Source organism: Gigantopelta aegis, chromosome 6, assembly GCF_016097555.1.
Source record: "Gigantopelta aegis isolate Gae_Host chromosome 6, Gae_host_genome, whole genome shotgun sequence".
NCBI classification, from domain to species: Eukaryota; Metazoa; Mollusca; class Gastropoda; order Neomphalida; family Peltospiridae; genus Gigantopelta; species Gigantopelta aegis.
The window spans coordinates 61,072,773-61,086,149 of NC_054704.1; the positions used below are offsets into that span (position 1 = coordinate 61,072,773).

Here is a 13,377-nt window from a genome sequence, read left to right on the forward strand (position 1 = left end):
GCTGTTAGATCTACCAGGGTAGACCAAGTAGAGCTAAGTTTAATCAGATTGATTAGCAGCAAGGGATCTTTTACATGCACCATACCACAGACAGGATTGTACATACCACGGCCTTTGATATACCAATCGTGGCGCACTGGCTGGAACGAGAAATAGCCCAATGGGCCCTCCAACGGGGATCGATCCGACATCAACCGCGCATCGAGCGCTGTACCACTGGACTACGTCCAGCCCCATGAGCAAATGAAATTAAGATTTGTATATCATTCATTATTACGCAAAAAATGGCTGAAAGTCTACATATTGCAGTAGCGACAGTAACAAACTTTTAAAATAAAGGTAACATCCGGGAATATACAAGGAAAGTGGAGAGTGATGGTAGACAGTGGGAACTATACCATGTAATAACTGATTATTTGTTTTGCTTGCTTTCTGAGCTTTTATTATTTTTTTAAAGTATGGGCCACATCGAAAGTGAAAGTTTGTTTTGATTAAGACACCACTAGAGCACATTGATTTGTTAATTATCGGCTATTGCATGTCAAACATTTGGTAATTCTGACACATAGTCTTAGGCAGGAAACCCGCTACATGTTTCCATTAGTAGCAAGGGATCTTTTATATGCACCATCCCACAGACAGGATAGCACATATCACAGCCGTTGATATACCAGTCGTGGTGCACTGGCTGGAACGAGAAATAGCCCAATGGGTCCACCGACGGGAATCGATCCCAGACCGACTGCGCTTTACCACTGGGCTACGTCCCGCTCCGGGTCATTTCAAATGCACCAGTTTATTGAGAATTAGTACTGTTGTTGTTCGGAGTTTTTACGACACGATTTTTTCCGTATATGATTTATATGTGAACTCATTGCTTTGCTTGTTCACACAAAAACTGTATCCGAAAAATAACATGAAACGGCCTGTACAGTGTCTGTTACGATACATTACAAAAAGAAGCAGATTTTTTTATTTTTTTTTTTAACGAGACCACTAGAGCACATTGATTCATTAATCATCGGCTATTGGATGTCAAACGTTTGGTAATTATGACTCGTAGTCATCAGAGGAAACCCGCTACATTTTTTCTAATGCAGAAAGGGATCTTTTATATGCACTTTCCCACAGACAGGAAAGCACATACCACAGCATTTGACGAGTTTTGGTGCACTGGTTGGAACGAGAATCAGTTGAATGGATTCACCGAGGTGGTTCGTGCCTGCGACGCAAGGACCTCACACGAGCACTCAACCGACTGAGCTAAATTCCGCCCCCGATACATTACAAAGCATAACAGAAAATATCCATGTTTTACAGGTGCAACAAATATAGCCATCTTGTGTCCATCGCTGCTATTCGGATCGTACAACTACACTGTAGACAGCACTTTGTGTCCTGGCGACTCCCGCCTGGACGTGTGCATCGACAGAAAGAGTATCATCGTCAACTACACCATGTGCAGCGAGATTGTCGGCTATTCTGGTAAGTGAATTCCTCGCCAAATTGTTAATCCAGATTTAATTTTAACAAGCTCAGTGGTGAATCTGAACACAAGGCAGAGTCGAAAGACAAAGTCCTGGTTGCTTCCATGATCCAATATCAGGTGTTCGTCCTTAGGAGGACCGCCACTCCACTAGGAGGACCGCCACTCCACTAGGAGATCCGCCAATCCACTAGGAAATCCGCCACTCCACTAGGAGGACCGCCACTCCACTAGGAGATCCGTAACATAATGTTTCATTATTCCTGCACCGACCGTAGGACTGCCACTCCCAAGACTAGCTTAGAAAATCCAAACTTGCACAGGATAGAGCTCAACGGAATATATACAGCTGCTATGGCATGCATTCATGAGTCACTGTAATAAACAGTGATGGCATCCGGTGTTCGCGAATGATGAGCATATCCTGCCCCTTCGGTTGAAATGTACAGGATTTTCACCAAAAGGTGAAAAGGCATGTACAAGGTCAAAATGGGGTATTGCATCACACATCATTTTTGTTAGTGATACGTCATATTGTGAAATAGCCTAGGAGTGTCTACCATTAAAAAAAATGAAGGCTTACAGGAGGCTTGAATGTTATAGCCCTGATGATACAACTTCTTTACCAGAACTATATGTTAAAAAAGCACATTGATTTATTAATCATCGGCTATTGGGTGTCAAACATTTGGTAATTTTGACATATAGTCATAAAGAGGAAACCCGCTACCTTTTTTTTTTCATTAGTAGCAAAGGATCTTTTATATGCACCATCCCACAGACAGAATAGCACATAGCACCTACCACGGCCTTTGGTATACCAGTCGTGGTGCACTGGCTGGAATGAGAGATAGCCCAATGGGCCACCGACGGGGATCAATCCCACACCGACCGCGTACCAAGCGAGCGCTTTACCACTGGGCTACATCCCGCTCCCCGATATGTTGAAATACAGACACCAAAAGCTGGAACAGAAGAATAATTTCTCGACATTAAAAAAAAAATTACTATTGGAAAGCTAATCGTGAAGTCATCCCTTTTATCATACAGCTTAGTATGGGTAGAAGATCACAGTTATTTGCGCATCTACAGCTGAGATATATGCATGCCAGCCCCTTGCATCCTAAATGCCCATCTGTGGTTTAAAAATAATGAAAGATACAGGTATTTTTAGTCTCAAGGAAATTACAAAAAGGGTCATAATTGTAAAGAGAACTCATTTTAAATATTTGTAGTTAAATGTTTTTGTTACGTTCATCATGCATGATTTTGTGGTACATTTTTGTCAATGTTCACACACATAAAAACCATATCCAAGCGTGAGTTGGTGGATATCACACATATATTTATGAAAAGTTTGCTCATCAAACCTTACAAAAATCCTCATTTGAATGAAGGTTTAGCTACTCAATTTTTCACAAAATCAGCTCGTTTTAAAATTACCCATATTGATTGCGCCACATTTTTGCCACAAGGAGAACTCGGTGCATAAATACCAAGCCTCATTAAAGCTAAACCGTTTGCACTGGTTGTGAAAAACCAATTGTCATTTTAAAAAAGAACTCCTTGACTATCACTAAGCTTAACAATTTACTTCCTATTCCAAATAATTAGTCCTCAAACATGGGTCTGTGCAAAATCAACAGGCGAACTCTTTTTTAGCGATCGGGTACACAAGGGAGCTAACTGTATACTGCTACCATGGATGTTGTAAGAGCATCAATATACAAAAAGGTGAAATAGAACTTTTTCGCCAGACTCTTTTGTTTTGATTTAGCCAGATTAGTCAGACAAACAAATCGGCGAGTAATAGAGCACAGTTGATGCCTATGGGGATACCTACTTTCTGTCTATATGTCCTATCCCTTAATCGGACATATAATGAATGTTGTTAATTAGGAAGTCCAACAATTCACACGTCTGCCAACTGTTATTTTTCTTAAAGGGACTAAAAACTGTAACGGCAAATGTGAACACTGTCTCCAGTTGTGTCAGACAACACATGAAAACTGTAACGGCAAATGTGAACACTGTCTCCAGTTGTGTCAGACAACACATGAAAACTGTAACGGCAAATGTGAACACTGTCTCCAGGAGTGTCAGACAACACATGAAAACTGTAACGGCAAATGTGAACACTGTCTCCAGGAGTGTCAGACAACACATGAAAACTGTTCAAATCAGAAAACTATTAACATGTATCGCTTTATATAATTATATAATTATTTATGTAGCCCTGATTTAGTATACACATTTACAACAATAACAACAACAGCAACAACAAAAATTAAAATGTACTGTTGGCTTAATATACGTGGATGTGATGAGTCAGTATCCAAACGAAAAAAACACCAACTCATGAGTCCTACATATTTAATTGCATACATAAATTCCTCCCCAACTAACACATATACGTACTGCGATTGTCTGTACATCAATCATAAAATTTATAACTTTTTGATAACAACATTAAAATTATTATAAAATAATAAAACAAACATTCTGAGAGTATAGCTAAAGTATTTTATCGAGATGTAATGTATATAGAATAATACATGAGTGGTCTTTAGATATCATTTATCTTACAACGAGTTGTTTTAAAATATATCTAACGAGTAAAAGCGAGTTTGATACGTTTTTAAACAACGATCCAGGTTTTAAACAAATGTTAACATCTTAAAAGTTACTTACAGCCTTTGCACTTGTAGCTAACGCACGCGTCACAGACAATTGATTGTCAGGTTAACTTATACGTCACAGTTTTTGTCATTGTATGTATGGCATTGGTGACCTGGTCATCACCTAGGAGCAGCCAGTCGTACGTCTTGAAATTGTTAACACAATGATGTTTTCACCAACGGGTGTGTAAGAAATGAATGTAACATTTCTGAGAGGGTGATAGTGCATTAATGTTATTATACTAAATGTACCAATGTCAAGATACAGTGCACAACCAGTTGTGCTTGGAATTGAATATTAATATGTTACTGAGTGGGCATATCAATTAAATACTATATCATACTATACTAGTACCATACAACGTGTAGAGGAGAAGAATCAAAACTAAAAAATCAAAACCACAGGAAGACCCGGCAAGCTGGATATATATGTGATATAACAGAACTTGATATGTAGCTCTATGTGATAAATCTATGCACAAAGTTTCAGACGTGTTGCAAAAAAATCCCACCGACCTGAAAGTGTGATGTTTGTGATTTTTAAAAAACAAAGGGTTAAAAGCCCATGACAGTCAATCTTAAGCTGTAACTACAGACATACAATAAATACTGGCCTCGAGTGACGTCCACCTGTTTACCAATTTGAATAGTCACCTCCGTGTAGGCCTACAGACATTCAATAAGTACTGGCCCCGAGTGACGTCCACCTGTTTACCAAATTGAATGGTCGCCTCCGTGTAGGCCTACAAACATGCAATAAGTACTACGGGGATGACGTTGAGCTCAAGTCAACTACAGAAGAGTGGTTAATCAAGCAAGATAAAACCTTTTAGTTGAGTGGCGTAGAAAGACTTCCAGGGTTTGAACAGTCAGATCCACCCCCATCCACCCCGGAGACATGGTATGGTGTTAAAAGGGGCACGTTTGTAAAGTATAATCAAACTGGCAGAGGACTTAGTTATCCTGTTTACATACCCGCATTTACTACAGACTTGATGTAATGCGGTTCGTCGATATCACAATTGAAATTAGGTGTGAGTAATATACCATAAAGTACGAGATAATAGTCACAGAAAACATCATGACCGAATTTAGCTTCTTCAATATACTAGATCCTTTAGTATTATGGTCACTGGTTTTGAACCCTATTAGATCACTCTGAAAAATCGGTTTCAAATAAACTCATTGTTTTCAAATCATATTAAGGATTTTTTTCTTCTAAATAGCAAATTTTAATAAAATCAATCAAATGCTACAAGAATATCTGTGTATAGCATTGTTAGCATGGTACCAGTATGTCAAGAATACAGTGATAAGTACATACTTTTTGTGAAATCCTTTAGAAAAGTGGTTAAGAATACATCTAATTGGTTTGGAATCATGGTTTTTCATATTCCTCACCCTGAAGAACATATGTGTTCATATCACAATCACCTCAAAATATAAAATATTGCCATAGATATCTCTTTCGTTAATATGGCGGTAGTCATCTTGGCACGCAGCTTTGAAAGTGTCATTAAGTGGTTTCATAATCCCAACACCATAATGAATAAGTCTAGCCGTATGAACTTATGTTACCCTTCCGGGCCGGTACACCCACACACTTCACCCTCACCCTCGTAAGGCGGATATTATTTGCTACAGTGCTACAATACGTTATCAGACAATAGAACGAAAGGACTTTGTCACTGTAGGTTCTGAAAGTATAAAGCTTGCAGATGATTTGCTTTTAATGCAGGATACCGTTCAAGCTGTCCACAACACTAACGGACTGAAATTATTTGACCTATGCAGGGAAAGTGGGGTACGCATCTTGAATGGGCGAGTTGGCAAAGATAAAAATATAGGTCAATTCACTTGCGTTAATTACAATGGTCGTAGCGTGGTCGATTATGCAATAGCGTCCAAAGAGTTGTTCCATTCATTAGTTGACTTTGCAGTGCACGACCCAGGCACATACTCTGATCATTGTCAGTTGTCATTGTCACTGAATGTGAATGTATATATTAATAATATCGAGTTATCTACAGCAGTAAAGGACTTTAAATGTAGATGGTTGCCAGAAAAAGAAATTGAGTTTGTCGATAAACTTTCGTCTGATGAAATTATCGATAGATTAGATGAACTTGAATACAATATATTTTTACAAACTGATTTAAATGATGAATTTGTTAACCAAACTATGTTAGATTTTGTAAATATTATTAATGATGTAGCAAAACCCATTTTTTCTACAAACGTGTCATACGGTGTTACTCCGCGTTCCCAAGTAACTAGACAGAGACCTGACTGGTATTCGGATGTCTGTGAATTTAAACGCTGTGAATTTCTCAGGTTACTGAACGAGTACAGACAAAATGACTCTGAAGAAAACAGATTATTGATGGTACGAGCGCGCACTAATTTCAAAGCAAGTGTAAGACAGTGTAAACGTGACTTTGATTGTAAGCAGACAGATAAATTATTAGCAGCCAAACGTAATAACGTCAAAGAATATTGGAAATTGTTGAAAGGCGTGTCATATATAAACTCACCTAATATAACTAGTAATGAATTTGGGAGGTATTTCAAACATGTGAATAATCCGTCAAGTGACTTGTTTACTCCAGATGAAGATGTGATTGATTTTATTGAACGATATGCAAATAATGAATTTCAGGTGATGTTCGAAGAAATGAATATTTCTATTGATTGCGCTGTAATCATGAACGCTATTAACCAGTTACATACTCAAAAGAGCAGCGGACCAGATTGTGTTATAAACGAGTTTCTAATCAGTGGAAAAGATATACTATGTTCTTATATGTGTTCTATTTTTAATGCAGTTTTCAAGTCTGGCCACTTCCCACAGTCATGGGCGGATGGTTACATAATACCACTACATAAAAAAAGGAAGCATAAATGATGTTAATAACTATCGTGGTATTACCCTACTTAGTTGCCTGGGTAAACTTTTTACAAAAATATTGAACAATCGACTTACCTGTTGGGCTGAGAACTATTATATATATGTTGAAGGACAAGCTGGATTTCGCACAGGCATGGAAACAACGGATAATTTATTTGTATTGCATTCGTTAATAACACACTTCGTGAACAGTGGAAAACAGCTTTTCTGTGCATTTGTGGACTTTTCTATTGCTTTCGATTATGTAGTGAGAGACAATTTGTGGTATAAATTAATAAAATTAGGAATTAGAGGAAAAATGCTAAAATAATGCGCGATATGTATAGATGTACAAAATCCTTTGTGAAGGTCAACGGTTCATTGTCAGAACCTTTCCTATGTGCAACTGGTGTTAGACAAGGGGAATGTATTTCTCCGTTTTTATTTGCAATGTATATCAATGACCTAGAAGAGGAACTAATTACTAAAGGTGTAGATGGAATTGACATAGGAATGATGAAACTATTTATACTTTTGTACGCAGATGACATAGTTTTAATGGCTGAAAGTAAAACTGATTTACAATTATGTATAAATACTCTTCATGACTACTGCATACGTTGGAAACTTCAAGTTAATATCGAGAAAACTAAGATTATGGTGTTTCGTAAAGGAGGAAGACTGTCTAAAGATATACATTTTAAATATGGAGATTGTCTACTTGAAATTGTTAATGGACTTTCTTATTTAGGAGTAGTGTTTACCCCAAAGGGATCCTTTATTGAATTGCAGAAAACGTTAGTAGGTCAATCACAAAAGGGCATGTTTCAGATGAGAAAATATTTGAATCCATTTATTTCTTTAAAACCAAGTCATGTGTGTTGTATTTTTGATAAGTTGATATTTCCTATCTTATGTTATGGATGTGAAGTCTGGGGTTTTAGCCCGGCAACATACATAGAAAGAGTACACCTAAAATTCTGTAAACAACTGCTTGGGGTTAAACAGAATTGTCAAAACGATTTTGTATATGGTGAACTTGGTAGATTCACTATGACACTATAGAATTGTTAAGTTCTGGTTAAAAATGATAAAATCCGATAATAGAAAATATGTCAAAATGTGTTACGACATGATGTTAAATGACATTGTTATATTTCCTAACAAGATTAACTGGGCCATAAATGTGAGAAATTTATTGAATGAAACCGGCTTCTCTGAAGTATGGTTGAACCAAGGAGTTACAAACGAAGTACATTTTTTAAAATTATTTACACTGAGATTAAAAGACATATATATATACAGAGCTGGCGATCACGACTAGTACAATCTACAAGAGCTGTATTATATCGTAATTTCTCAGATACATTTAGTTATAAGCAATATTTAGACTGTGTGTATGTTGAAAAATTTAGATTTGCTTTGACTAGACTTCGTGTATCAGCACATAGGCTATCTGTCGAAACCGGAAGGTGGGAAAAGCCAAATGCTGTATTACTCGAAGACCGAGTATGTTATAACTGTAACGTTATTGAAGACGAATACCATTTTATACTTATGTGTCCTGTTTATAATACCATTCGTTTAAGATATAATCCTGAATTTTATACAAGAAATCCTAGTATGTTTAAATTTATTCAATTATGTAACAGTGAAAGTGTTCAGTTATTGAGGAAATTAGCTCTGTTTTGCTATAGAGCATTTCAACACCGAAGTAATATATTATATAATTAATTTAAAGCTTCTCCAGCATAACTCATGTATAATATTAATATTATTTGTGTGTGTCTATATCCTAAATTATTTAATTGTGTTGTATTAATTAGCTTATCCTCTTATTATTATTACATTGTTAGCATTTATATAATGAAATGCATGTATATATACACCTCCTGTTTTATAATGTATTTACTTAATGTTATTTTGTATGCTCAAGGGCCAGTTGGCCTAATGCAATAAAGAATATATATATATGAACTTATGTTACCCTTCCAGGCCGGTACACCCACACACTTCACCCTCACCCCCGTTAGGCGGATATTATTTGCTACAGTGCTACAATACGTTATCAGACAATAGAACGAAAGGACTTTGTCACTGTAGGTTCTGAAAGTATAAAGCTTGCAGATGATTTGCTTTTAATGCAGGATACCATTCAAGCTGCTTTAATTTTGTTCTTTTATTATTATTATTATTATTATTATTATTATTAATAATGGTAAACTTCGTTTACATTAATGGACACACATGAGTACGCATAATACTACTGACTTCATAATTGTTATCTTCAGCTATGGGAGAAATGGACTGCATTGGGCACGTCGTCAAGGGAAACACTACTTACCTGTCCGTGTATATCCGAGATACGACAGCAACATACAGGACAACGTGCTTCGTAAGTGGACAAAAGATAGCCTTTGTACATGTACTGTACCCTAGATAAATCACCATTTTGAAAGATTAATTCATATATTATTACCAACTCCAAATATCACGACTGATAAATATTATCACCAGATAAATATTTTTATTTCAATGTTTTTATATTGATCAATATATTGTACAGTGTTATCGCGAGCGACAATGATCTGTAGTAACAATGAGCCCGTCGTCATTTAGAAGTTTTTAAAAATATTTTACCTGTCAGAAAATCGGTTTACTTGGTAATTCTTGAATTGCCTTTTCGTTTTGCTCTTGGTATTACACTTTCATTATCAATTCTGTTATTAATATACACTGTGTGGGGATCATGCCAGTAGAACCGCTGAACACAAAATACGTGTATGCATACACACAAACAATAAGTTCTGTCTGAGATTCATCCTAACACATTCAGTTATTACAGCGTTATAAACAAAACAAAACCTTGACAGCACAGCACATCGTTGGAGAACCTGTCGTCTAAATAAAACACAAGGACCGCTTAACTAGTTAAGCCTGATTACAACTGCATCTAAATATTGAATCGGCAGAAGGAGATATGGAGTCAAAAACAGGGACAAAATGATCCTGTGGTTTTTTCCTGTACTGAAACATAACATGTTAATTCACACAACTAATTAATGTTTATTGAGCACGGTAATACATGATTAACATGTCGGCATTATTGTGTCACAAATGAAGTACATGATAAGGGAACAGATTTATTTCCTGTTGACTACTCTTCTTGATGTCAAAGACATGAATTTTTATATTTTATTATGTTGTAGAAAGAAAGAAATATAAAACATTATGGTGGACCCAAACAAATTGATTGGAACTCTTCTAGAATGTAGGGGCTTATTATTATCAGAACCAATACATGGTTGAGTAACATTTTTTATAGAATATTTATTTATTACTATGTATTAAGTTAGCATTGATACTAAACGGTGATTTTTAACAATTAATGATCTTTGATATTAAACTGCATTTAAACTAGCATATTTCAAACTTGTCCGTGTAATACGCGGCTGTCGTGTACATTTTACCGCTAGACGGAGCTCTTGTGACTTATAACTAGATCCCATAATCATATTACTGCCAACTGGCTTTGAGTACATATGTACCCTACTTAAAGCAATGGACAATAGCAAAATACAGAGTTTGACCTATAAAATAAGCTTAGGGTCATTTCAAGGTCATTATTGGATAGATGACACATGATTTTCTATAAAGGTTCAATACATATGGCACCTAACTGGACTAGTTTAGTTGTTAAAGTATTTAAGGTTAAAGTATTGGACTGGTGGCCAAATTTTAAAATGGCCGCCACGGGCTATATATCCAAGTTTTATCACAATGGGTCAAAGTATAATTGTACCAAATTGCATACTTATACTCAAAATTGTGTTTTGTTTTGTTTGGGTTTGGGGTGTGTGTGTGTGTGGGGGGGGGGGGGGGGTTTGGGGGGGGGGGGGGCGGGGGCTTTAGCAGCTGGTCTATAGATACTTACGAACAGAAAGAAGAAAAATGAAACTATGGGTGTGAGGAAACAGTAACCTTGCTTATTTTGGAATCCTTTTTAAACTACAATATTAAAATATTTAGCATTTAAAACGACAAAATCGAATTCCTGAGCTACATTAGATCTGGGATTCCGGTCCGCGTTTTACCATCACCCTGGAGCATCGATCTGTCACTAAAATACAGGGACCGAGTGGATTTGAGGACGACCATAATAACTTTTTTTTTCATACTATATAAACAAAAATAACTGATACATGTAACAGCTCATCTAAACATTTATTGCTACACTGTTTTTCGGATGCAAGAAAATATTTAAGTCCACCCCAAAAAAAAAAAATTCACAAGGCACCATATTCCTAAAATAGCTGTTACCTACATTTAAACAATCTTTCACGGATCTGAAATAATGTTACGAAATGAAGTTGAACCATATGTCATAAAAATGTTTCAACATGAACGCTAATAATATTGTTATTCTATTTAGGCCATAGAAAAGATGGATAACCAGATATTTATGACATCACGACAAGTGGACTGTGTTGTGAATCAAAGCCCAACATCCATCAGTGCACCTGGGAGGTCATTCAAGATGATTCCTATAGGTACGAGAGCAACTCACAAACACCATCGCGTTATTCTTACCAATCCTCTAGAATCTGTACCAGACACATTTCTGACAGTCACACTGAAGGCCCAACTAGAAAACAAATACTTTAAATCAATTATTTAAAAATCGTTATCAATATTCAAACATAAATTTAAGACAATTCATATTCTTCAGCTGAAACGTATACAATAATCAGCTATATATTGGCAAATATAAAAAAAAACGAAACAATTAGAGCATTAGTTAATTTGTATTATGTTAATTAGTAATAACATAAATACGACGAGTAAACGCACTAACAAACTTTGTTTCTGTTTTCAGTTACCTGCCGTAAGTATTTAAAAGAAGCCATAGACACTGATGTGAATGAAGACAGCAAGCCACGTAACACCATTCGGTTAAACATGTTAAAACAGACCAAACAGTTGGAAATTATCGAGTACAACGTCGTGCACTTAATATAAGATATGTACAATAATGTATATTGGGCAAGCGGTTCCTATTAAACGTTGAAAACTAAGACAACAGGTAACATATGGACAACATTTTATGCTTTTGTCGAGAATGTCCACGTCATTGTGTTCAACTGCCTGGTAATAAGAATTCTTGATTGTACGTTGATGTAATTGTCGATGATTCACAGACATTCACAGTCAATTTCATTATCAATTCTTTATTACCGTAAGCATTTACTTGTTGGTAAAAATGATAAATAATACATCGAACAAACGTGACAGTCGCTATCTTTCTTACACGCAAAAAAACTGCATTCGATTTCCAAGGAGAGTGAATTCAGCAGTCCATTTCACAATTGTTGAATAATTGGGAGATCCACACCATATACACTAACCAAACATGGATTTCAGTAGCGTTATCATCTTCCTTGGTGAGAAATTTAATGACAGTTTTTTTTTCCAATCTGGTCAAATCTTCAACCGTAATACGTGATCAGGGCCGTATCTCTACACAATGCAGAGTGGAATAGGCATTCGACAAAATAGTGATTGATTCCACGAATATCTATCTAGTGTCTCGTCTATAGGACAGCCACTCCCGGGGAGATCCTTTACTGGAGATTTCATCCTTCTTACAACGCCACAACGAGGACTGTCATTCCTAGACTAGTCTACTACATCAAAATTCTTATAGGTAATCTGTAATCTTGCTATTGTTTAATGATATAAGATCATCAGTATAGCGGAAACTAAAGTTAACGTTTTATCCAGATTTCTTTCTTTTGATTTCACCAGCTCAGTCAGATATTCATAGTTTCAGTAGGGCAGGTTACCGCTAAGCAATATTTTGTAAAGACGAGATGTATTAGTGATAGGACGTTTGTATTAAAGAATAAGCTTTCAAAAAATCTCTTACATTATGATGGCAGGCCACACTATGATATCTAGTTTTACAAACGTTTCGACTGCCCCTTGTCTATCAGATTTTTAATATCCAATACACGTTTTTAGCGCTAACCAGACACTCGGCCAATCAGTATAAAAATTATAGCAATGATAGACCGACCAATAACACTAATTCAACAACACTAAGTAGAATGCGATGCCACAGATAATGTTTTAAGTGCTTCTGTTTTTGTAGACGTCAGGGTGGCCGAGTGGATAGCATGCTGGACTGTTAAATGCCATGCGAATCGGTGCAGTAGGTTTGAACCATGCCAATTGACACTTGGGTTTTTAAAATTTATATTTCGACGTTTCTGCTGGTGTACTATTAGTCCCCGAGTACATCCTTAACCCCGTTATAATTTATAAAA

At 36.3% G+C, this 13,377-nt stretch overlaps 1 protein-coding gene across 1 annotated transcript in view; it reads left to right on the forward strand.

Moving 5' to 3' along the window:
- LOC121376083 overlaps positions 1 to 13,377 on the forward strand; it is a 37,694-nt gene that overhangs the window by 15,073 nt on the left and 9,244 nt on the right. Inside the window, exons 5-8 of the mRNA XM_041503861.1 lie at positions 1,321 to 1,485; positions 9,343 to 9,446; positions 11,484 to 11,601; positions 11,928 to 11,936. Of these exons, the coding sequence (XP_041359795.1) occupies positions 1,321 to 1,485; positions 9,343 to 9,446; positions 11,484 to 11,601; positions 11,928 to 11,936 (396 nt within the window). The remainder of the gene's footprint in view (positions 1 to 1,320; positions 1,486 to 9,342; positions 9,447 to 11,483; positions 11,602 to 11,927; positions 11,937 to 13,377) is intronic.